The 27,304-nt window shown below is 41.3% G+C and overlaps 2 protein-coding genes across 5 annotated transcripts in view; both read right to left on the reverse strand.

Annotated features, from left to right (window-relative positions):
- Entrep2 (endosomal transmembrane epsin interactor 2) overlaps nt 1-27,304 on the reverse strand; it is a 430,735-nt gene that overhangs the window by 123,959 nt on the left and 279,472 nt on the right. The window lies entirely within an intron of this gene.
- Nsmce3 (NSE3 component of SMC5/6 complex) lies at nt 783-2,265 on the reverse strand. Its single transcript, XM_004852662.3, has one exon. The coding sequence runs from the start codon at nt 2,142-2,144 to the stop codon at nt 1,308-1,310; it is 837 nt and encodes a 278-aa protein (XP_004852719.1). The 5' UTR covers nt 2,145-2,265; the 3' UTR covers nt 783-1,307.

The following is a 27,304-nucleotide window of genomic DNA, read 5'->3' on the forward strand; positions in this document are numbered from 1 at the left end:
GACCACAAAACGTATCACTGCACCATACTGAACTGTGGTGCTCTAAGCCCAGGGTGCCTAACTTTCCTCTTCTTGGTGTTCTACTATGTAAGCTGGTACTCACCATATTTCACATTATGTTTCTCCACAAAACCCCATAATAAGAGTCAGACTAGAAGAATGTGGTTATAACTTTTGAATCAGTAATTCCTCTTCTAAGAATAATTTTGAAAAAATAACAAAAAGTAGAAGCTCCAGTCCAAGGAGGATGAAAAAGGTTTTTTGTTTTGTTTTGTTTTGTTTTAAATTCTAAGGAATAAAGTTAACTAAAACCCTCCTAGGAACTTCTCCAAGAACTTCACGTGAACTTTTCCTCCACCGCAGGTCCAAGGAGTGGTTTTGATAACCCATTTTACAGGTTAATAAATGTCTGTATACAAATTAAGGGACTTATCTAAAGCTATATAGTACACCGGATCTGTACCCAGACGGTCTGATTCCCAAGTAAGCATGGTTAATCATTTTGCTATATACTTTTTTGGGACCCACAGTGAAAAATATATTTTACATCATACCCCAACATAAAGCAACTTCTACAGAACACTATTTACCTTAATAATATGTAGCAAAACTTATTTTTTAAGATCCTGGTTTGAGCTATAAAATGTCCGTAAGGTCCACAACTTAAAAAACACGAAATAGTTAACTACAAAAATATAGTATTTATTATAATAACTATAGTAGCAAAAATGAAAAAAAAACTAAATGGAAATAAGAGGTCAGCAACAGAAACGAGGAATTAATTATGAATAGAAAAAATATGTTACTCAGAAAATACATTCTGTACATTGCTTGGAACCATGCATAACACTTGTAAATGCAGAAAATACATAAAAATAAAACAGATGTGTTAAGGTATGAGAGACACGGTTACATTTTTTAGTTTTATAAAGACTTTTCTTTACAAACTGGAATACTAGACCAGATAATAGTACTCTGCTTTTACTTGCTGGCACCAAAACAATTTACTTATGTGTTCTTTCTTAAATATCAGCTACAGTACAGTTTTCCAGTTAATTTTATAAAGCTAGAAAACATTTTATATCAAAGGCAATAAAACAAAATTGCTCCTCTGTTTATAAATGAAAATATGTGCCCAATAACACAATACTAAGACACCCCCAAAACTTTACAACGCATCGTAAGGCTACACACATTTAAACAGTGCACAAATATGCTCCTCCATCCCCACCTCCCCAATTCTTCCAGCATGTGCCTTCCGGTTTCAGATCCCGGTCCCAGGAGTCCCCATGAATCCGTTTCAGATTTCAAGTGGATGGGGCGGGTCCACTAGGCCCAGGTTTGGCCCTGCTCTCCTCATCTGCCAAAGCCTCACAGTACTGTGCCGGCCAGTCCTTGGGGTCTTGGTTATGAACTTTGGCCACAAACTTAAGCACTTTCATCTTGCTGGTTTCCAAGTTGGTCCGTGGGCCCCACTGAAATTCATAGTCTACGGGATCCGTGTGGGGTATCCGCCGGTACTCCAGGTAACGCTGTCGCACGAAGTCTTCGGTAATAAGTTTCTTGGGGTCCCCAAAGACTAAATGCTTCTTGGTAGGGTACACTCCCAACCGCCGCAGGAAGTCCCAGACCTCGGTCTCCTTGATGGTGTTGCCCTTCATGAAGATGAGCCCCAGGACAATCATCAGGAGCCCCGTGGTGGGCGTGCCCTGGTCGCCCCTCACCTCGGCGTCCTCCTCCACGGGCTCCAGGGTGTTGATCAGGATGTAGGTGTTGCTCTTGGGCTCAAGCTCCAGCAGCTTGTATCCGAACACGTACAGGAGGCGCTCCGCCGCCAACTTAAGGAGGTCGGGGAAGATGTCCCTGTAGTCCCCCATGACGTGTTTCACTATGTCGATCCGCTTGATGGGGATCTTCTTCTGGTCCTTGATCAGCAAGAACTGCACCAGCTCGGCCACCTTCAGCTCCAGCTGCTTCTGGCTCCGCGGCCCCACGGCGGGGGCGGCCTGGGACCTGCGAGAGCCCGGGGACGAGCCGGCCGGCCCGCGGGACGTGCTCGGGGCCTCGGTGTCTCCGCCGCGGTCCTCATTCCGGTCCTCCGCTTGGGAGCTTGGGCGACTGCGGCTCCGCGGTCTCTGCAACATATCGCGGGGTGGCGGGAGCGCCCAGCCGACGCGAACACCAGCCACCGCGGAGAATCTCGCTTTAACGGTCAGAATTGCGGGTCCGCGCCAGCGCGCCTGCGCCGTCCTACGCAGACCGCCAGGGGCGTGCGTCGCGCGGGCGGAGTCTGCGCGTTGCATCAAGAAGGCCGCGCGCTGCGTCAGCGAGACTGCCTGGGCCGGAGAGGAGCAGCTGCCGCACATTGCGCATGCGGAGAGAAGCTGTTCGTCATCTAACCTCCAACCCTGGGTCCTAGCAAAGGTTTTAATAATTTGCATGTTCTTACTAGATCACTCCAAATTAAAAGAACCCACACTCCTTAACAGACACGCTACTACGTTTGGGGCCATATATGCTTAGGCACGTTTTTAGACCACACTAAGACTTAAAATCAGGAGTATTTGTAAATGGAGGGAACTCAGTAATTGTGGGAGAAAGATGAAGGTAAGACCGTGGAAGGTAAAGAAAAAGCATTTATTTCTACGCATGTAGACAATAATGACCCACAGGGCACTTACTTTTTTTGTATTTTCCCTCGCTCAAGTTCATATCTTCTAACCATTTAAACCAGTTACTTTGTGTGCCACTCCTTAGAATCTGTAAGACAGGCTTGCCGCAAAAGCAGGGCTTGTTCCGTTTCTGTATTTATATTTTCTACATTAATCTTGGTCAGCTAGATGAGTACAAGAAAAACCCCACACAAAACGTGCGCCAAAACAGCTTCTTCCATGTATGACAACGTAAGAGGCCCTCGTTGGTCAAATGAGTTATCCTTTCCAAGTCGCCGGCTCCTTGGACCCACGAACAGAATTTTAACAGAAATGCTGTTAAGGAATGCTGCAACCACAGAAATGTGCTCTCTCGAGATTACCGTTTAATTTTGAGCATCAATGATCAAGAATTGCAATAATGTGGATCCGTTCAATTTCCTAATTCTTAATATATATTAGCACCCTTAGGGCTCAATAAAGAAAAGAGAGGTATCATTCCTTATAATCTGTGATGTGTGAAGTTTGTGTATATATATTTTTAATTGTACAATTCTAATGCCCAAAATGAGTCATTTCATTAACTCAAACCGTCAGCAATGTGCTGCCATTACTTCTACAGATCTCAGCAAATGTGTTTCTTCTCCATTTACTGCCTTGCAAAGAAGAAACTGAATTTCCCTTTCTTTTTAATACTACCGAGAATGTGGATAAACTCTTCAAAGATCTAAATCAAATTGATTTCCTCTTTAATGCAAATATATTCAAAGGAGAGCAATTCAGAACACATTATTTGAATAATAACATCAAAACACAACCTTATTAAAATTTCATTTAATGTAAGAAGCATAAAATTTTTATTTGTAATTCAGTATGAAAATGCAGTCTTATAATGGCACCAGAACTGCAACACTAAATGTCAGATCACATTCATGTTGTGATGCAAGCATGCTGAAATCTTCTAAATTATGAGTAATGATTTAATGTGGCACATTAGACCCAAGAGTATATCCGGGTGCATCAATCTTCATGCCAGAAACTGTCAATCATTTGAATGTCTTCCTCAAAGTTCACGTGTTGGGAACTGAATCCCCAATGTAAAAAATGTTGGGAAGTGGGACCTACAAGAGGTGATGAGATCATAAAGGCTCTGCCATTGTGAGTGGATTAATGACATCTCTGGAGCGAGTGATATAAGTCTGTTATGTGAGTGAATTTCTCTCTTCCAAGTGGCCTCTGTTGGCATGTGACATCTTCTTCCATGTCTGACACCACAAGAGGCCCTCACCAGAAGCAGCTTCTTAACCTTAGACTTCCCAGCCTCCATAACAATGAACCACATAAGATCCTATTGTTTCTAAATCACCCAGTCTGTGGTACTGTTTTATAGCAACACAAAACAGACCAAAACAGAGGCCTACTCAGAAACTACCAGCACAGCATTCATTTTTTTACAATGATAAAATTCATCCGCTTCAATTCTCTTGCCAAGTAAAATGTGTACTTAAGTTCAAAGAAGGCTCCTGTGATCTAAAATTCTTCAAAAGTTCCCTCCAGAAGGACTGTAACTTGAGTCAAATATTTTCAGCAACCAAGAGATGAGAGAGAAATAAAAAATCAGAAAAAGCTGTTGTCAACAATTAATTTGTTATTTTCAGTATTTTTTTCCCTTGTTAAGGTAGTAAACTACTAAGCAGCCCCCTTCTGGGGCTACCCAGTCATGTGGAAATAAGCAGAGTCTTTCAGTAGCACCACTACTCAACAGATTTCCATTAATCAAAACAGATTTTTAAAAATCACTTTTAAGTCTCAAAACACCTCTCCTCACGCTACAGAGAAGAGGCCGGTGCAAAAATACAGACCTAAAATGATAGTATTAATGTGAAATTTGAACACTGTATAGGAAAGTCATCCAAACCCACATTCCACCTCAGATTGACTGGGAGCCATGGGTATTGAGATAGCTATTGTGTTATAACAACAAGTATAAACAACAGCTAATGACTCGACAAAGTATGGATTATACACTATTCCGTGTGATTTTTAGGTATTATTTAATCCCCATGGCATATGCACAGTGCATTCATTTTGTTTTTCCTCTCATGAGTGAGGAGATAGACACACAGAACACAGACATGATATCCTAGAAAAAGTAAGGTCTTTCAAATAAGATGGGTCTAGGTTAGAAATTAGATTGAGGTTGGGAAAGCAGCTGACACACTGGGATAAATGGGAAGCACCTGACTCAATTTTCCCCGGGTGGCTAGAGGGGGTTGTAGGTTAACCGGTAGCTGCTTGTCCCTCCTCTCACTTCCCTTTGCTCCCTTCTCCACCCCATTGGCCTGGGACAGTTTGCTTCAGTGTCCTCCCTGGCTATCAAACTACCCTTCTCCAGTCCAACATGAGGGCAGCCAGGGAGGCAGTGTGGTGTCCCCCACAACACACACACACTTAGAGATACTGCTGCATTTTCCAGAACAGAGAGGGAACCCTGGGGTGGGTAAGATCAGGAGGGGAGGGATCTGGGCCCCTTATTTGCATACCCAACTTCATAACAAGCTTTCCAGAAGATTCCCTGCTTTTAGCCCGGCCACTCACTGACACAGGCTTGCAGCTGCTATATAAGCAGCACTTCCCAGGCACTCCCTGGGATTTAGTCTAGGAGGGACCCCTCCAGTGTGCTGGTCACCCCCTGTGCTGCCCTACAGGCCCCATTAAAATAAACACTCACTTTGGTACTCCCATAAACCTGCTTGTGACTTATTTCTGGAGTTGTGTGGGCTCCAGAAGTCCTGTAAATCTTGAGATTCTTATCCTGAATAGTCTGGACAGAGTGGTCATTTCCAAAGAAATACAAAAAAAATAAGGAGCTGTTAACACTGCAGATGCAGAAATCAGCAGCCAATGAAGACCGGCAGCTTAGGCATCACCTGGTACAGCTGAGCTATGGTTTGGGCAGCAGCAACAGTGACCAGCTGCTGGCTATGTCAAATGTTGGTATCCAGTGTCACCTGGTGACATCAGGACTGCTAACACAGCTGCGCTTTGCTGGTTCATGATTTCCATCTCAATGGAGTAAAAGGACCCTAGGCTGATTGGCAACAACACCACATTTCAATTTCCCAGTCAATAAAATGAGGGGGCTGGGGATTTAGCTCAGTGGTTCTGCCACCTGCCCCGCAAGTGCAAGGTCATGAGTTTGATCCCTGGTACCAAAAAAAAAAAAAAAAAGAATATTCTTTAGGGCCAGGGATTTAGATCAGTGGTTTTGTCGCCTGCTGCACAAGTGCAAGGACCCGAGTTCGATCCCCGGTACCAAAATAAGAAAGTACCTGGCATCGAAGGTTTAAGTGAGATAGGTTTGCCAAGTACCTAGGGACACAGCATTGCACAGGGTTTGGCAGGGTACTTGATAGCAGTTTTTTTGTACTAGGTTATTGGGCCTTGAACCCAGGGCCTTCACACTGAGCTACCTCTCCACTCCACCCCTATTTTTGAGACAGGGTCTCACTAAGTCACTAAGGTGCCCAGGTTGGGCCCATACTTGCAGTCCTCTTGCTTCAGCTTCCTAGAGTGCTGGGATTACAGGCATATGCTACTATACCTAGCTAACAATTTGCTTCTTTCTAAGGGATTTGTGTTAAGGAAAATATCTGAGGACTACACAATGTTGTATGCGGTGTAGGGGAGGCAAAACATTACTCTGTTAAGAGTTCTAGTTGGGCCAAAGAATTAAATTCACAGATTAACAGGAGAAGAGCATACAAATGTAATGAAAGTTTTACATGGCATTGGAACGCTCATAAGGAAGACCCAAAGAAGTAGAAAAACCTAAATATTTTTCTATGTGAACAGAGAGGTAATTGTGGAAAAGTAACTTAATATGTGGGGAGGCTAAATGAAGGTAATTATTTTAACAAGTTTGTTTGTGCAGAATTCTCTGGGCTATCAGTCCTCCTAGAATAATATTTCTTTTCTCCTGGTACAGGGAAGGCATGTTGCACATGGGAATTTTTATTTCCTGCTTTCAGGAAGAAAAGAGGAGACCAAAATGCCCTTCTTACATCTGCTGTTTCTCAACTGCCGTTAGCTCAAAGTAATCCTATGCCAAGATGGCATATTTTGGGTAGCATATTCTGCCACTCTTCAGTAGAAAGATTTTCACTGCAGTGAAACACATGTGCATATAAAAAAATCAGGAAAATACCTGGAAATATACGTGTCAAGGTGCTATTAAGGTTACTTGCTTTTAAAAATTAAAAATTCAATTTTTATTTCTTTGCTGGAAAGATAAATGCAAATCATATCCTCAGTAAATTTCCACTTCATAGTGACATAATACCATAGCAGTCATGCAATTCAAATGTTCAATAAATTCAATGTGATTGGAATATGGCATTTGGGACTTTCTGTTCAAGTAATGAAGTAAGAGACAAGTGGCTTAAAAAGAAAAGCTCTTTTTCAAATACTTTATGTTAATCACCTTGCTTTTATTATCAGACCCAGAAGGAAAAAAATCAAAATTCTTTGAGACAAAATCTAAGCTAGCTAAGATTTCAAGTGCATTGAACAAGAAAGTGCCTACTACCAGTTGCTCTTTAAATGTCTCTAAGTAATTAAATGCTTTATTTCATCTCCTTGGTAGCAAATGCCTGCCAAGAAGCTCTAATCATCTTCATTATCTACTATATTGTCCTCTTCATTCACTGGCATTTCTTGCAGAACCAGAGAAACATTTAAAATTTTCTGACAGCAACTCAGTGCTAAAAGCAGGTGAGGACTTTGGGGAATGAAAGGCAACGATAAGCGCATACAGCCCGCACGTCTGAGCGCCATCCCTGCCTTTCCCAGTGTGGAAGGAAATGGGACAATGTGCAGCACGTGTAGAAAGGAGAGGAGAAGCAAGAACTATTTTGGTGGGTGGATAGCAGGGAAAGCAATGTAGACATTTTACTGAGTGCAGCAAAATTCCTTCGTCCACTCACTCTGTTCGCTCCCGCAAAACAACTGTGTTCACTCATTTGAGGCAAAGTTCCTCAGCTTAGATCACATGGCAGATTACATTATACCATTTTTTTCCATGTAAATGAATATTTTGATTAAGTAGGAGCAAAATTTTCCTTGGCTGGTGGAAGGGGGTGGAAAAGAGGGCCTTGATGCGATAACGCTTTCTAAAATTACAACCATTTGGCCCAGAGCCTTTTCTTAGACTTGCTTTTCAAGAAATATAAATCATCCAGTTACCCAGAACCCCTGTGAAAATCAGTAAGGTCTATTAAGTTATAAAATTACACACATACAAATCTCTATCATGGCCAGTAAGATTCTTTTCATTTTCTTGGTTTCTTCCTCTTTGTTCTGCATCTCTTCCCTTTAGAAAGTGGCTCTTCCCACTTCTAGGAGACCTGGGTTGGGCTCTGCCTTCCCTTCCTGGGTGCGAGGGATTCAGGCTAGACACAAATATTGGATTAGAAGTCTAGCCATCACCACTGCCAGGGGTTCATACTAGGGTCCTTTCCTCTGAGCTAAGCCGAGCCATTATTGCTGTAGCTTGGGAATAATATGTTTCATTGTGAGCAATATCAAAAGAGATGGAGAAATAGTTCTAGTGTTGCCACCTGCATCCTGAGTTTAAGGTTAGTCTCCTGGAGATAACTGACACTGTCCAGCCTTGAGGTTGGGCAAAGCAGTAGTTTTCCCCCAAGGACTGAGCTCCAAATGCTTTGATTCACTTTGGCCCATAAAAGGAAAATCTGCTTTGCCAGAAACCACTGGGTTTCTCACCACTTGCCCATTACTTTTCCAATGACTCCTAACAACATGATTTCTAGAGGAAAGAAAAAACAAACCCCTACACAGGTGAATAAGAAAAATCACAACTTATTAAAGATGATCCAAGAACTCGAAGTAATGAAATTGACAAATCTGTAGTTACTCTAAGCAAGAGAGAACACCCAAATTAAAAAAAAAACAGTATAAAAGAGGGGACATCACTACCCATCTCATGGAAATAAAAAAGCTTATAAATATAAACCATGAACAACTGTATGCCAACAAATCAGATAAATGAGAATGAAAAAGTTCCTAGTAAGACATAAATGAGTGTAATTTATTTTAATAGAAAATTAAAATGTGAATAAACCTATAACAAAGAAATAAATTGAATTAGTAACTTTAAAAACTTCTCACAAAAAAGAACTCAGGACCAAATGGCTTCACAATGAATTCTACCAAACATTTAAAGAAGAAATAAGACTAACCCTTTCCAAATTCTTCCAGGAAAAATGAAAGAGGGACAAATTACTAACTCCTTCTATGAGTTCAGTATTATCAAAATCAGACAGAGATATAACAAGTGAAACTATAGGCCAACATGAATCTAGATACAAAAAGTTATACCAAAATACTAGCATACCAAACCTAGTTTTATATATAAGACAAGTATAGATAGATAGATAGATAAATATATAGATATAGATAGATAATAAAACCTTGGTTTGTGAGCATACTTCATTCCAGAAACATGCCTGCAATCCAAAGGACTTGGATATCAAAGGGAATTTCCCCATAAGAATACTAAAACTCAGATGATTTGTTCCACAACCCAAAAATAATCATATAAAAATGATTACAATACTATAACACAAAATAATAGAGAAAATACAAAATAGAAAAATAAACAAATTAACCTGTACTTTGAAAACCTTCATGGCTGGTGTCAGAGAGAAAAGGGAGAGGAGGGTTGTTGTATAGGATGACTTCCACTATCACTAATGGAATCACTGCCATCTATCCACTCAATGGAATCTTTTTCTTTTCTTGCAGCTTTAATAAAAGCCTATCCAATGACACTTGCTTGTGCCACATTTTAAGGATTTTGCAGAAATGTGGCATTGCATTGTGATTGAACAGATTCATCTTTGCACGGCTACAGCCTTATTCGGGTGGTGCTTTTCCACAAAATTTTGCACTGCTTCCCAGATTTTACACATCTCCCTACTCTCATTTGAAGTGAGGTATTCCTCCTTTTTTTCCTCCTCCTCTGCAGATGAGATCTCCTCCATAACCACTTGCTGCTGGCAGACAATCACTCATAATCCTGAAACTAGGGAGGGAGGGAGAGAAGAAGACACACACAGAGAAAGCCACTGGCTCAGGGTGACGTTCGGTGACACATATTACTTGTATTACAAGACATCGACCGTTTATCAAGTTAAAATTTATTAGAATTGTTGGCTCATCTAGCAGAACACTCGCAGAACAAGTTACTCACAATGCAAGGTATTATTGTATCATATATCAAGGTAGTATTTTATCACACAGAGTTTCTTTCAGGAATGCAAGACTGGTCTAGTCTTGCATAATGACAAAAATGTTATTAATATACATAATACACTATATTAAGAGAATAAAGAACATGTAAATATTTCTCATTTTCATCGTGAATTTTGGTGTTACTCCCTGCCTTGTTGTTACTGATTTATCTTTTTCAGTGTATTGACTTCTATTTTATTAATTAATGGCTACGTTATTCTCATGAACTGTTTTGCTAAATATATTTCTTAAAATCTCATAAAAAGACAATAAAGAACAAAAGTCTTGTTATGGTTTATAGCTAGATGGCCCCCCAACCTCATGTGCTTGTAGCTGGGGCTTTTGGAAAGTGACTGAATCATGGAAGTGCTTTAGCTAAATGTGCTGTTAGTAGGTGAGACCTAATTGGGCAGGTCACTGGGGGCATGACCTGGAAAGGCTCATGGTCCTCCCTGCTCTTCTCTCTGCTCTTGGAAGCTGTGATGCAAGCTGCTTTTCCTGTAACACTATTCGTGCCCTACAGCCAGTTGACCATGGACTGTAACAGTGTGCCAAAATAAACCTTTCCTACTTTTTAGAGTCTTTTTTTCCCCTGGTACTGGGGATCAAACTCAGGATCTTGAGCTTGCCAGACAGGCGTGGCACCACTGAGCTACATCTCTGGCCAACCTTTTCTCCTTTTAAATTGCAGGTGATGGGTATTTTGTTCCAGCAACAAGGAAAGTTACTAAGACAAATCTCACATTGATTTCAATAGATGGAGGAAACCACTTGACAAAATCCAACACACTTTCATGAAAAAACACAACCAACTAGGATTAAAGGGAAACTTCTTAAATGTAATGAAGAGCATCTATAAAAATTGTACAGCTAACATCACACTTAATGGTGAAATGCTGAATGTTCTTTTTTTTTTTTTTTTTTTGGTACCAGGGATCGAACTCGGGACCTTGCATTTGCAAGGCAGGCGCTGGAACCACTGAGCTAAATCCCCGGCCCTGAATGTTCTTATTATGCTAAGATCAGAAACAAGAAAAGGATGTCCAGGGCCAGGGATTTAGCTCAGTGGCACTGCACCTGCCTTGCAAGTGCAAGGTCCTGAGTTTGAAAGAAAGAAAGAAAGAAAGAAAGAAAGAAAGAAAGAAAGAAAGAAAGAAAGAAAGAAAGAAAGAAAGAAAGAAAGAAAGAGAGAGAGAGAGAGAGAGAGAAAGAGAAAGAAAGAAAGAAAAAGAAAGGGATGTCCATTCTTGCCGCTTTTACTTAGCATTGTATTGGATGCTCTAACCTGGGCAATTAGCCAGAAAAAATTAGAGATTGGAAAGGAAGGAATAAAACCATCTTTTCATAGGTGACATAATCTTGCATATAGAAAACCCTACAGAATCCACTGAGTAATATTACAACTTCAACAAACTCACAAGATACAAGATAAATTTATAAAAATCAGCTGTGTTGTGTTTCTAGGCACTTGCAATGGACAAAGTGAAATTAAGAAAAAAACCCCACTTGTAATAGTATTAAAATAGTTAGGAAAAGCAGTACAAAGCTTACAGGCTGAAACTTACAAAATATTGAAAGAATTTTTTAAAATTCATATGTAAGTGCCAAAGATCCCTAATAACAAAAATAATCCCCAAAAAGAATAAAATTGGAGAACTCACATTCCTAAATGCAAGATTTACTACAACACTACAGTAATCAAGGCAGTGCAGTGCTGGCACAAGCACAGTGTATGTTCATATGGGTTGGGCTGTGTCCTCCCCAAAATTCGTATGTTTAAATCTCAATCCCTTGTACCTCAGATTATAACTATATATGGAGATAAGGTCTTTTAATCGATTAAGTTAAAATGAGACCTTTAGGTGGTATCCTAATCCAATAGGACAAATGTCCTTATTAAAAGAGAAAGAGATGTTAGCTATGTTCATGTACAGAGAAAAAGGCACCTGAAGATACAGCAAGAAGCTGGCCATTTTGCAAGCTAGAGAGAAAAGCGCCAGGGGAGGTCAAGCTTGATTCTAGACTTGGATGCTCTGGAACTCTGAGAAAATTCTCTGTTTCTGTGGTATTCTGCTGTGGCAGTCCTAGAAAATGAATACACATATACTACAGTGGGATAGAACTGAGAGTCCAGAAATAAACTCACATCTGTGATGAACCAGTTTTCAGAAGAGAGACTGATTCAATGTGATGCCAACCAGTGGCCCTGGGATAACTGGATTACCACATATAAAATAGTGAATTTGGGCCCTGACCTCATACCATAAAAAAATGAATCTGGACCTTGACCTCCACACAAATGCAGTGCAAAGTAGGTGATCAGAAGAGCTAAAACAACACCACTTTTAGAATGAAACACAGCAGTAAATTCTGATGACCTTCAGTTGGGCAATGATCTTAGATTAAACACCAAAAGCATAAAGAATAAACACGAACACTGATAAATCGGACTTTATCAAAATTAAAAATGTTTTGCGTTGAAGGATACCCTCAGGAAAATGAGACCAATGTTCGGGAAAAAATATTTGCAAATCATGTGTCTGATAAGGGATTTATATACAGAATATACAAACAATTCTTACAACTGAATAATAAGAAAAAAATCCAATTTAGACAGCAGATAAGTAATGTGAAGAGACGTATCCCCAAATATATAAGAATTTTTAGCTATGAAAAATGAAGCACCAACACATTCTACAATTGGATGAACTTCAAAAACATTATTATGAAAGAAACTCCTCATAAAAGACATGTGTTATATAATACTTCCTTATGAAATATCCAGAATAGGCAAATCAAGAAAGGCAGAATAAAGATTAGGGGTTCGCTTGGTCTGGAGGGAGTGTAAAATATGGAGAGCAACTACTAAAGGGTATGAAATTTATTTCTGTATCAATGAAAATGTCATAAATGCGAATGACGGCTACATAACTGTAAATATGCTAAAAGAACGTTAAATTATACACTTTCAACAGGTGGACTGTGTGGTGTCTTAATTACGTCTCAATAAGCATATTTGTAAAAAAGAAGAACTTAATGACTGCCAAGTTGAAATTCTCCAATAAGTACACATATAAGATGAAACAAAAAAGACAACTAATAAAGCAGCAGTGAGATCAGCAGACAGGTGCAGTTCATGTGTCCAGATTTGCTAGATGAACATCCACCAAAAACAAATTTTTAATTCAGAATGATAAAGCCATATACACATACAGCAATTCATGTTTCTTAAAGAAACACGCGGCCCCTTGTTTTTTAGACGTGAGCATCCTGGAGCATCCTGAGTTTCTCAGAGATCCGGGAGCAAAAGGATGAGTTCCCCAACTTGGCTCTGTTTGATTAGGTGACATAACTCTGAGCTTTCTAGAACAAATGGAGGTCTCCATTTAAAATGACTCTGGAGGACTCAAACTCCAAGAGGGATACTGAAATACCTGTGGGAAGGGGGCTCTGACAGTTCCTGTTGCCCACCACCTTTGTGTAGCAAAGTCATGAGCACAGGTGGGCTTCAGAGGCTGTATAAACGATCCCCGACCTAGGATACTGTTGGGAGAGGGGCAAAGTCAAAGGTAGGTTGCAAAGTCAATCCCTTACACGTTGTGATCCAGTGCTTTTAAAACGGTCTTTCCACTGCTGAGATAATAACCATTATCTGGAAAAATAAATCCGCCATATTAAAATATATCAAACTATATTGGGAAGATTGCTTCAGAGTTCAGTAAGTATAAACTAATCCAAGATAATCACAAAAATTCAAAATAAATTAATATCTGTGAAAGTCTGTATAGATAGGTTTATGATATATGATTTTAAAACCTTGTTTTACAGGTAAAATTTTAAATTCCACCCATAGTTCTGAAGGCAAGATCTACTGCAGTTAAAACAAAACAAAACTAAACAGCTGTTCAAACACACAATGGATTAAAAAAGCCACACACAGTATTAGGTACGCATCTTCAGCTCATCTAGAGCAAACCTTCACATCCTCTCACTGTAATGCCATCTGCTATAGTTTGGATTGTGAATGTCTCCCAAAGGCCTATGTATGAAAGGCCTGGTCCCCAGCCTGTAGTACTACTGAGGATGGTGAGATCTTTAAGAGGTGGGGCCTAGTGGAAGAAAGTTGTGTGTAGCCTTAAAGAAGATTTTGGGACCTTAGCCTCTTCCTGTCTCTCTTTGCTCCCTGGCTACCAGGAGGTGAGTAGCTTTCTCCTCTAAGCAGTCCCACCATGATATATTGCCTTGCCACAACCCCAAGGGCCAAGTGACTATGGACTGAAACCTCTGAAACCATGAGCCAAAGTAAATCTGTCCTCCTATTAAGTTGTTATCTCAGATATTTTGTCACAGGGACGGAAAACTAACACACCATCTCTTTACAAAACTCTTGTCCTCTAGTTTATTTTAGCTCCCAAAGTCTCCTAAATATGACTGAGAAGAGTGAGGATTTATAAGAAATTGTTGTTGATGATGATGATGAAGATCATGATCCTGATCATGATGAGACAATAAAAGGTAGAAATGTGAGAATGATTGAAGAGAGATAGTCACAGGGGCCAGTCCACTCAGCTGAATGACTAGGCTTCCAAATGCACCTTCTGGAAGTTGCTCATTTGGCTGAAAAGACAATTTCCTTGTAAAGTAAGATTAACAACAATAATGGTTTTTTAGCTAAGGTGGACAAGTGAATTTAACACTACTTCCAAAATTATTTTCACAAATTTCATATCAGCATAAGAATTGGTATAATATCTTTCTACATGGAGAAGCAAACAATCAGGGGCATTGTCCTTTGTACCTGAGTAGCCCTGTCTTGCCCCTGGACTCTCTTTCCCTGGCTCACCTGGACTAAAAATAAAGGTGTTGCAGGAATGCAATCACTACTTTTCTTAGTACGGAGACTTTCAAATGAGTGAAATGCAGAACCAGAACTCTCACATTTTCATTTTGATACATGTGCAGTTTACAGGGAAACACCTGGGGTAGGTGTGTATGTGATCTTAAAGTGCATTGATTTAAAAAGCAGCACATTTAAGCCAACCATATTCTCTATTACAGAATTAAAAGACCCGCTTCTCTAATTACAGGAAGATGTGTAAATCACATACCCCCTTCCTACAGGGCAACCATGCTTAGTAGAGAAGTTGACCAACCCACTTGTTATCTTGGCATCCCTAGCGGGTAATACCCAGAAACCCAGTATTAAAGGAAACAGTTTCCTCCCCAACTCCTTTCCTTGTGTTTGCATGAGATGTGTCTGCTGAGTAGAGCTGTCAAAATCCTAGAACAAGGGAAATAAGAAAGAACAGCATTTCAGGAAATAAACAAGTTTAATCTCAATCAGCAAAAGGAAGTACACAAAAGGCTTGGGAGGAAAGAGGCAGAAAACAAATTAGACAGATAGGCTCCTGCAGCATCAGGAAAAAACTGCAACTATATTAACAGAAATACGGTAAATGACAGACACGGATCAGCCCCTCGGCTGGGAAAGTCAGACAAGATAAAGACCTGTACTGGTGAGAGTCCCAGTCATCTATCTGGGAGGGAAGGAAGCAGAGGGAACAGGCTTCCTGGCTCTGTCGCAGCTGCCATGGCTGTAGTTTTGCTCTGCAGCAACCCTAAAAGCACGAGAGGGGAAGCATGGTTTTCTGGAGCTTTCCCATTCATTGGCGCTGGCAACACATCAGGATGCATACATCAGGGCAAATTTCTTAGGAAGCAGGACTTAAAAAAAAAAAAAAAAGAATTAATAATCCCACAAGCTTGGGAGAGGTGGTGTGGGAAAAGCAAGCATTAATTTATTAACTGCTTCCTTGGAGCAACTGGTTATTTAACATGTGCCAATGAAATCTGCTCACGTGGCTCAATTGTTTGTAATATCTGAGTGGTTCACACTGTTCTTGCATGTTCTTTATCCCCCTTTACATTTACCTCTATGAAAATTACCTCATTTAATGTGGTTATTATTCTGAACACTTAAGGGCTATGTTTTGGGAAATTTTGTATATTGATTAATTACTGTGGATACATCTGTTATGTTTAATCCTTTGTGCCTAAGTGTGATTATTAGATGCAATTTACAGAAATTCAGGCCAACTCACTGCCATTTAATTGATACCCATTCACAATTTTACTTAGAAAATCTTTTTTTAACTTTATTTTATTGGTACATTTTAGGTATACAGTATAATGACATTCATCATTGGAAATTTGCACCTTTACATAATCTCTCTTGGTTCTTATTTTTCCCCTTCCCCTGCCCTCCCTTCAACCCCTCCATCCCTCCCTATTTACAAAGACTTTGTTTCCATTTTGTCATTTTCTCATCTTAATTCCATTCCCTTCTCTCTTTTCCCCTACTCCTCCCACTTCCCCTTCCCCTTTGCCCCTTTTCTTCCTATTTCACATTATCTATTATACCTTTTAGTTCTTATTTACACTTTCAGTTTCTCACGCTAGAGAAACTATTCAGTATTTACACATGTGTGTCCTGTTTATTTCACTTAAGAGTATCGCTTCAATGTGCATCCATTTAGCTATAAATGTCTCTGATTTCTCGTTTTTTTTGGCTGAGTAGTATTCCATTTTATAAGTAGTACTTCATTTTATATACTTGGAAAATCTTACTCAAGGATGATGTTTTCTAAATTCATAAATAAATGATACAGTCCATTAAATGAAAGTTAAATAATGAGCGACCAGCTTAAGAGTGGACATGTGGATTAATGAGCTTCAGGGGATATTTTTGGTGGCATCTGAAAAGTGTTTGCTTGTTCTTAAAAAGACCTTTATAGGAAAAAATGAAGCTACCATTTCTTACTAGGCATTTACATTTGCATTGCTGCCTCAAGCAGTGCCATTCAACTTACATAACTTAGAAGAGCAAAGCCAGCACATCAACACATTGACACTAGCAGAGGGAAAAGCTAGAAGAATCTGAGCCCTTAACTTCACTCTGCTATTGAATTAAAAGTCTGCACTGGCCCACTCCACACATATCAATGGACCTTATAACTTCCTTTGTTGTCTGAGCCTTTACAAATTGGCTTTATATCATCTACAGCCAAAAGCAGCCCCAGAGCATCCTAACTGACACATGTAAACAAGAGTCCCAAAGGGAAAATCTAACATCTGGTTGTTCAGAGACTCCACCTGGCAAAGCTAGGGATCCCAGTTGCTGGCCATGTGCCAACCCACTTTACCCGTCCAGCTCTGTAGACATCTGAACCTGAGCTGAAATGCTGCTGAAGTTCATCATGTGCAACACCACAGGATGGTAGTTGGTCTCTCTCTCTATGACAAAAAGACTTCTAGATATTACCTGGTATCTGAGAATGGAGGAAGGTTCATGGCTTGCCCAAGAAGTTAAAGTGTGAAGGGTAGAAAGATAAGATTTTCTTGGAAATCATAAAGACGTACCTTCATATTTCATGGACATCATTGTAGCCTGAGTGATGTCTGTCTTTAGTTGGTAGTTCATTCTGAGTATCCTTCAGAGAGTTTTTGCCCCACTGTACACTGGACCTCAGAGATACCCTAAGCTCTCCACCACTCTTCAGCTGGTTCCTCTGTTCTGCCAAGTCATCACATTTGCCCCCCAATGGGCTGGCACTGTAGGTAGTCATTTGTTACCTTGCCTGCAGGTGATGTTTCCTGAGACCTCATCTATGCTCCAACTTTAGTTCCCTGTTAGCTTTTAAGGAGCAGACACAAAATTGTAAGTTGAGGCTCTGGAGGCTTTCAGGAACATTCTTTTCCTTGTTTCCTGGCCTCGTGTAGTACCTCCAAGTCTGACCTTATTTCCTAGTCCCAATATAGCAATGGCCAGGGCACAGCTGAGCTCGGGAAGCCCCACGCCAACTAAGCACATGTTCTCTGGGCTCCCGTGGTCACTGATGATGCCGGGCTTGTGGGTTTGTCCGGAGGCTTGACCCACTCTGGCTCTTCGTGGCCTGTGCTACAGGGACATGCTCAGCACAGAAAACTGAGATCAGTGTCCAGCGAGGATCTGTGGACCAGAGCTCAGGGGATCTTGAGAGGGGCCGCATCTCTGGTAGGGACCAGAGTGAGGAGCAGCTACTCCAGGCCAGAGTGGGTGGGGCTCCTTAGGAGCAGAGAGGGTCCTGTGTACACCAACCAAGGGTTTGTTCTGGGAGGGCACAGCCACCTGCCTTGAAAGAGAAGTTGCTAGGCAGAACTGAAGACAATCCAGCTTTACCTGGCTCTAAGGAGAGACACTACCCACCACTACCATGTCTAAAGTGAGGCCGTATGCTTTGCGAGCCCAACTGCCCCAGCCCTGTGGAGGTAAAACAATCCCACCCTGTCTGCTTCCTCTCCTCCTATTAATCCTCCATGGATTTAAGGGGACTATAGCTATCAAGACCCCCAGCTGAGCCCAAACCAGCATTGAGGAAGCCCCACACCTAACAAAATGATCAGGGAGAGCAAACTGGCATGCCATCTAGGAAGTACAGTGGTCGGAGGTAGGAGACAAATTCTAGAACAGATGGCTACCGTGGAGTAGAACTAATGGCAGAAACAGAAATAGACTATATAAGAAGACATAATGAGAACACATAAGGAGATATTATTAGAGCATGATAAAATGCTTCTAGGACAGAATAATGCCTGCTTTTTTAAATTTAAAATTTTAAAGTAATATAAAAGAGAATGGTGGCCACTAAAAAACAAATTACTCTTTTAGGGAGATCAAATGAAAACACATGTCACACAATACAAGACAAAAAGTTAATGAACTGAGGGCCAGGATTTTGCTCAGTGGCGCCCGCACCTGCCTCGAAAGCATGAGGTCCTGAGTTCAATCCCTGGTACCAGGAAAAAAAAAAAAGTTAATGAACTGAAAATCATAAATGAAAAAGGGAAACAGGGTAGAAGCAGGAGGCATAGTATCTAAATAGTAGAAGTTGGGGGAAAATACAAAACAGTGACAGAGAATAAATAAAGGAACAATGTCAAAGGAAAAACCAATTGAAAAGGCTCTGAAAAGGCAGAATTCAGGCACATCCTGGCAAAATTTCTGAATTTCAAAAACAGAATGAAAAATTGTAAAAGCTTCCAGAAAGAGGGAACAAGTTCTCTGTGAAAATAATCAGTTGAACTTCACATTCTTCCCCCGAAATCATGGAAAGTAATATACAAGGGAATAACAGTTAGTGACCAGGGAAGAATTCCCTAGCCAGGAGAAGTGTTATTTTTTTGAAATTTTTTATTAATTTTATTGGTACATTTTAAGTATGCAATATGATGATATTCATCATTGAGAACTTGTACCTTTACATGATATATCTCTGTTCTTATTTTTTCTGTTCCCCTGCCCTCCCTTCAACCCCTCCACCCCTCACTATTTACGACTTTGTTTCTATTTCTCATATTTATTCCTTTCCTTCTTTCCTTTCCCCTACCCCTCCTCATTCCCCTTCCCCCTTGGACCTTTTCTTCCTATTACACATTATCTGTTATACATTTTGAAAGGAGAGGTGTTATTGTGTCAATACATAATAATACATGTCTTCTATGGCCTTCTCATAAGAAATAAAAGTTGTATGATAAAAATTCAGTGTCCCTTCATGTTTCAAACAGCATACTACACATTTCTCATGGTAGCTAGAAAGTAAGAAGAAAAAAAAGGGTGTTGCAGAATTTGGCAAGATGACCATAAAACTTGCGTCAGTGTGCAAAGGCAACTGCACAAACAATCCTAAAGAATGAAGTGTTTACTTTGCTAGATACCAAGACTTCTAAATCTAAAGTTATTAGGACAATTTGGTTTTGATGCAAGTATAGAAAAAAAAGACCACTAATATCAAACCGAGATTGAAGAAAGCAGCCCGTGGGCCTATGGACACTGTGTTTGCCTCTAAAGTGCCAGGCCAGGGCCAAGGGCTGTCTTCCAACAAATCTCCCACAACGAAGGGGACAAGTATATGGAAAACTGAAGCCACATTTTTCAATTACAAAAAATAGCTCTCAGTAAATTGTTGTTCTAAATTTTTAAGGAAGATAATAAAAACTATTTAAAGATGACAGAGGAGAAAATTTTTGTGGCCCTGAGGAAGGAAAAACTTTTTAAAAATTGAGACAGCAAAAAGGGCATTTTTGAGATGAAAAGGTAAACCCTTGAATGCAAGAAGATACACACACACACACACACACACACACACACACATATATGAGAAATCACAAATAACATGGCAAAAGGCTCCTTTCCAGAACATATAAAATAAATAAGGAAAATACATACAACACAACAGAAAATGAACAGATGCTTCACAAAGGAGAGAATACAAATTTCAAACAAACTTTTGAAAAGGCAATTTGCCTCATTAACAGTCAAGGAGATGCAAAAATAGAGCTGTAACCATGACAATATAACCTTGATGTTGTATCTCATTCGACCACAAGAGACCACTCCGTCCCTCACCCACTGGCTAAAATGAATACAACTGACAACATCAAGTATTGATGACACTGCGAAGACGGGGTGGGGGGGCGGGGAACGACTGGATCCTGATCGTGTCCGCAGAAACTGCCATGTGGGGAGTGATTTGGCCATTTTCCACTAAAGTTAAATCTATGCACTCAGAAGTTCACTCCTACCTAATGCACCAGAAAATATGTAAGGCAGTTTTTAATGTAAGCAGTGTCATTTGTATAATGCATATAACAATAATGAAATAACTCAAATATCCACCAACAATAAAATCCTCAAACAAAATGGAAATAGTCACACACAGTGAAATGTTCTATAGCAGTGAGAGTGAAGGAAGTGCAGCTAAATGCAGCAATGCGAACTAATCTCATTATTTCTTCACTGCTTTTTTCTGTCCCGCTCCCCCAGGATACGGGTACCAGAGGATCCTTCCTGAGTGTCCCTCCTGTGGTCACCGTCACAGTGCTCCTCAGAGCCCAGGTCCATAGGCTCATCCAGCAGGCTCCACCCTTGGCAGCCCGTGTGCAGCCTCACACCAGCTCCTGTGGGGTCCTGTGCACTCCGCCCAGCCACAGCTCTGCTTGCCCTTTCCCACTGGTGTGACGATCACACTTGACCTTCACACTCCTCACAGGCTGTCCTCTCAGCCTGGAGGTTTCCTCCGCCAGTAATCACGCAGCTCGCTTCCTGCCTCCTTCTCCTGAGCCCTGCCGTTATCGCTCTGTAATAAACAGCACTCCATCTCTATATTCTCTATGCTCCTTCCCAGTTTCTTTTATTCTTGACAGCTACTTGCATATTACATGCGATTGACTCATTTTTAAAATCATCCACCATCCCACACTAGAGTAAATCTTCAGGAGAATGAGAATTTGGTCTCTTGAGTTCATTATTTTATGGGCAACATCCAGGGTGCTTCCTACCACACACAAGGTGATCCACAAAATTCTATTAAGAGAACAGCCACCTCAGAAGCCTTCACATGTTGACTGATGCTTTCTGTGCTGACGTGGAATTTGCTTTCCGGTGAGTCTCACTGGTAGGTTTCACTCCCTCTCCAGAACTGTGGTTGCTTTTGCTCTTTAACCATGAGCTTCCACAGAAGACTCCTTCAGCCCTGCCTGAGCATAGGTGAAACTAGCAGCCAGCTTTGTAGGAGTGAGGCTGAGAAGGCGGATAGATACATAACAGCCTCACCCTTCTCTCCACGGACTCTGACTTCATGCCAAGAGACAGGACAGTTAGTGTTCAAAGAACACCCCTGTGCAGCCTCCCTTGCATCTGGGATGGGCCAGGTGCCCAAGTCTGCCAAATGGACATGAGAGTGGAAGGAACGTGTCACCTCTTCACTGAGGCACCTAAACACTTGGGTATCTTCCCCCATGCCTTTTGTCTCTCCAGGCAGCAAGTTTAGCGGCCAGGGATAAGGTGTAGAGCCACAAGCTCGAAGCAGCCTCATTACCGTTCTCTCACAGAGGAAGCCGACTGCTATATTAGGCATTCTGTGTGCAGAAAACAAACTTTTGGTATTCTGAACCCGTAGAATATCAAGAGCTCTCTGGTTGTTACTGCAGCAAGACTATCTTATGCTGACTGCTTTCTGCCAGGCATCTCACTTGTGCCTCAGCTGTGCCTGGCGTCTTTCCTCCCTCATGTCTCTCTGCAACCTCTGTCTACGGTTGGCATCAGAGTGGGACCATTTCACAGCTGTGCAGTCTGCACTTAGAACTCCGGGGAGTTTCACCTGCTTGTCACAAACTCTAAACCAGTCCTCTAGTTCTCCCCCATAACCTACATCCCCCCTTTCAGAGACAACTAGTGGCTCCACTTCCAGAGCCTTTCCAGGGCCCAAAGACACAAATCAGCTTGTTTCTTCCTCATTGCACCCTGCACGCTCAGTTTCCTCCACAGGGAAGAAAGGAGAAAGAAACATAAGCTGCTCACCACAAAATGACATGCTTTTCATTCCTCTAAAATGTGGCTCTCCATTTCCTGCTTTTCCATTTCCTGCTTGTGAGCTGAGTCTTTTTTCTTCCTTCCATTAACGTCAATTAATGTCATTTAATTTTAATGGTGTTTCAGGAGGAACAGTGATAAGCGATACATATTTGATGAATATTTATTTACTTTGAAATTTAACCACTGTTAATAACAGCGAAACTTCTAGGTTTGCATAGGGCTTTTCTTCCTAGAAGTTCAAAGTACATTTAAAAATATCAGCTCAAAGAACAAAAGGAAAATGTCATTATTACCATTTTCTTTTTTTTTGTACGGGGGAATGAACTTGGGTCCTTATGCTTGCAAGGCAGGCATGGTGCCACTGAGCTACATCCCCGGCTTATTGTTACCATTTTTAAACTTAGATAAAGTGAAGCTCTGTGAGATATGAGAAACTCTGCAAACTCTAGAGCATAATCTAAGGCCCCTGTCTCACGATCTTCTGATTTTCTACTGCCAGAGCCACCTTGGGCACTGCAATTTACATTCCAGTTTTCTACCTTTAATAAAAATTCTACCTATATAACTCAATTCGGAATACCTAGTTGAGCCTTCAGAGTAATGTAATGAGTAATTTTCAGTCCTCAGTGTAATTTTGCCCATGCTTTTCAGGAGCTCAACTGGTCATTTAACCAATTTGACCACCATCATTTACAAGCTTTGGTTCATCATTTCATAACTGAATTTTAATATATTTCACAAAATGAAAAAATGTCTAATCCAATCACCGAGAGAGATATTTGGGGCTTGGAAAATGCTTGCGAAAAGAAGAGTTAAGGGAGAAAAAATTGAATCAATTGCTTTCTCCATTTCTCTCCTTTTCTTCCCTTAAGTACTCTCTTGTAGTCATGGTCATAGAGAAGGTCACGTTCATGTAAAATACTTGTATATTTGCCACGAGAAACAACATTAAAAGCAAAACTTGCTGTCTCTCAGTCCTACTTAGGGTGAAAACACAGTGGTGCTTCCTGTCCTGCAGTGGATCGGTCACACAGAACGTCTGAGTGGCCATGTGTCAGTGCTCTGTCATAGAAGAGGTGGGATCCATAGGAGTCACAGATCATGGCTCACCTTGGTGATTTTTCAGGACTAAGATCCTCAAGGGGAGAAATAACTATGAGGATAGAAAGCTGAGGTGAACAGATATATAGATAAGCAGGTCTTTGGATTATAAATGATAGAAACCAAACTCACTTTATCTTAAACAAAAAAGGACATTTATCAAAGGAAGCGTCTTTCCCACATCCCAGCCAGAACTGGGGGACACAGTAAGCCACGGAAGTAGGTGAGCATCTGTCTGCCCAGGCCATCCCTGTCACAAATCAGGAAGCGTGAAAGCCATCCATGCTCAGCTTCACATTTGAGAGTCTGCCTATGGAAAGAGACGAAGTCTGGGACTTCCCAGGCCATGCCTGCGAAGGAAAGTGTTTGGTCCACCTGGGGTTGATTGCTATAACTAAATCATTGTGCTTATGCTGCTTTGCAGTAACCATGGGAATAGCGAAGGTGGAAGAGCTTCTAAGGGAAGGAGTGCTGGCCTACAAAAGCAATGTTTCATACAGCCTGACTCCATCCCCAGTATGGTCACTAGGAAATCTTACAGCCAGGGAAGACAGAGGCACTACTGGCTACTGCTTGTGTGCCCAGAGCCAAGGGGAACCCATGCTGAGACAGGCAGTGCAAGGAGACCTTAGGCCAGATGTGGGCAGCCAGAGCCCAGAGTTCAGATATTGAGGACAAGGAAACAGCAAGGGGAAAGCAGTGCTGGCCAAGGCTGCAAGCAGGGTTCTTGGTGGGACTCTGAAAATCTCAAGAGGCTCATGAAGCAGGTACAGTGTCCATTTAGTGGTCAGGACCTAGGAGGAACCAACTTTGCCTCCAATCATAACCCCTTCACTACGCTCATCCTGGTGAGGCTGCTGGCCCATGGTGGGTGGGTGGGGACCGAGAAGCCCAGGGCCCCATGATAGGGAAATGGGATATTCAGGTGGCTCTGCTGATGTGGGGACTGAGCCCACTGCTCTTAAAGGTTTGATGGACAAACAAGGAGCCTCTCCTCAAATGTTTTCTAGACACAGGTTCATTCGCTGTGATTTGTTACCCAGGAAACCAAGCAACCACATAGAAACAGTAAGGGCCAAATGTCAGAAATAAGAGTTTCATCCATAAGTGGAAATTGTATTAAAATGCTGTGACTTTCTGAAAAGCGTTCACACAAAGGGAGTGACAGAAAAGGTGATGCTTTTTTCCCACGAGGAGACTGAATATGTCTTATTTACAATTACCCAGGAAACAACAATGAATATGGCAAGGTCTTGCCATTCCTGAGGCCCCCGGCAGTGCAGCGTGAGGGATGATTTCTCATCTTGGGCAGAGAAGTTCTTAGTCCAGGAGCCTGGGAAAACCTTTTCCATTGCAGGCTCCTGGCCCACCACTCTCCTGCCGGAAGCAGTGGGCTATGCAGCATCAGCCAGATTGGAGAAGGGGGTCCTAGAGTCCCAAGGAGCCGCCTGCTGTGAAATGTAAGATTGGTCAAAGTATTAATCTGGAGTCAGCCCTGAGCACCATAAGGAACAGTGTGGCCAAGATGAGACAAGGGAAGTGGCACAGCCTCATGGACAGCTGGGTTTCCCAAGATGGGGAAGAGGGAAGGAAGCAGCGGTCCCACAGTGCCAATGCCCTGCACCCCTCTCCCACCTGCATCCTCCGTAGCGCCATGCCCAGTCATTGTTGATTCGACAACTGCACTCCTGCCAAGCCAAAGGCAACGTCTGGAGACACAGAATCAGACGTAAAACTTATTATAAGATTATCCATACTTAGGTGGGTTTTGTTCAATTGATGGAAGGTCTCTTTAGAACAACGACTACCTCCCCGAGCAAGGAAGAATTCTGAAAGCAGCCCGCCTTTGGGACTGCAGCTCTTTCCTGGATCTCCAAGCCTGCCAGCAAACCCTGCAGAGCTCCACAACGGCTGGAGCCAGTCCCGTAACCCTGTAACGAAATCTTTCTCTATGTACCATGTGTACTTATCCTGCTGATTCTGCTTCTCTGGAGGACCCTGATTAATATCAACATTAATCCCAGCAAGTGATGGTGGTGGTGTGGACCAGGGGATTAGCAGAAGAGTCAACGAGAAATGGACTAAGGGTGATTTACAAGATCTCCTGAAACTCTCCTGAGAGAAAGAAAAAGGTTAAGGATGACTCCAAGGTTATGTAAAATTTCTACAGAGTCGCAAACATGAGGAAGCCACAGAAAACAGAATGAATTCTATTACAAACAAGCAAACAAACAAACAAAGACAGTGTGTTGCCGTACATCTTTACTTCCAGCGTTCTGGGAGGCTAAGGCAGGAGGAAAGCAAGATGGAACCAAGCCCAGACAACTTAGCTACTTAGTAATATCCTGTCTCAATAAAGAAAGACAGAGAGACAGAGAGAGAGACAGAGAGAAGAGAGAGACAGAAAGAGAGAGAGAGAGAGAGAGAGAGGGTGAGTGAGCACTAGGAATATAGCTCAGGGCAAAGACTCACTCCCTAGAACTGAAAACAACAAGAGCAAACAAAACAAAACCACCAAAAGCATATACACAGTCAGTCATCCAGATCAGCAGGTTCTACACCCACAGATTCAACCAAGTTCTGACTGAAAATGGTTGAAAAAAATTTCATCTGTATTGAATATGTACAGAATTTTTTCTTGTCATTATCCCTTAAACAATACTATATAACATCTACTTACAGAGTATTTTCATTGTATTCTAGTACCATAAGTACTACAGAGATGACAAGGTATACAGAGGAGATGTGTGTGTTCCATGTAAATACTACGACATTTTATATAACGGACCTGGGTATCTCAGGATTTTGGTATTCATGAAGAGTACTGGAACAGTTCCCCATGGATACCAAGGAATGATGGCATGGAAAAAGAATTCTTTAAAAAAAAGAACCTGTAAAATATCTACTACTAAAGTTAACAACAATATTTTTAAGTCATAAGAAAATAACTTTGACACTCTATGGGAAATCATAAAACATGATTAAAAAATGAAACATAAATATTCAATATTATAAAGATGTAAGTTCTCACTAAAATAATACATAAATTCAGTAATTTCAATTAAAAGAACAACTGCATTGGGAAATGTATGAATTTCCTAGGGCTGCTGTAATAAAGTACCACAAACTAGGTGACTTAAAACAATAAAGCATCACTAGTAGAGAATTGATAAAACTCGGAGTTTCCTGGATGGTATGCGGAGGGCAGTGGTATCCCATAGAGGAGTTACAGCTGCCTCTCTTGGTGGATGCTTCCCTACAAGGATCCTTTGAAGGTGGCCCCAAGAAGCAGGATCTGGTGGTGTGTGCTGTAGCTGGGCAGGCAGCGGATACAGAGAGCAACATTTAGCTCACACCACACCACCCTGATGTTCTGAGTCAAGGCCCAGGGCTCACCGCGCCAAGGAAGGAGTGGTTATGCAAGGTTGTGGGAAGGGTGGGTTTCCAGACAGTGTGGTTTCAGTGGTGGCATCAAAGCTATCTTTATCTATTTGGGATATTTCTAGCCATTTGGGATAATGTATCCATCCCATGGTGTGCATGGTGATTACAGGGCAAGTGTTCCTACAAATCAGTATGGCACAGTTTGGCAGAAATTCAAATAATTCTGAATGGGTTTGAAACTCATTTGCCTTATTAGAAGTCATTTTCCAATACTGCATTTACAAGAAAGGAAAAAAAGCACTCCCTTCTTTAAGTATGATTTCAGTTGTAAAATTGTGTGATTGAAAATATGCATTTAAAATTTTTTATCATCAACTTGTACATTTCTCACCAATATTGACTAACAGAAATGTAAAAAAAAAAATCCACTATTTAAAAAGTC

This window comes from Heterocephalus glaber, unplaced genomic scaffold (genome assembly GCF_053883595.1).
Source record: "Heterocephalus glaber isolate CG9 unplaced genomic scaffold, H.glaber_assembly_v1.0 deba00001531, whole genome shotgun sequence".
NCBI classification, from domain to species: domain Eukaryota; kingdom Metazoa; phylum Chordata; class Mammalia; order Rodentia; family Bathyergidae; genus Heterocephalus; species Heterocephalus glaber.

What these genes read in the sequence shown, in the direction of transcription:
- Nsmce3 (XM_004852662.3), bottom strand. Translation starts at nt 2,144, where the DNA reads ATGTTGCAGAGACCGCGGAGCCGCAGTCGCCCAAGCTCCCAAGCGGAG.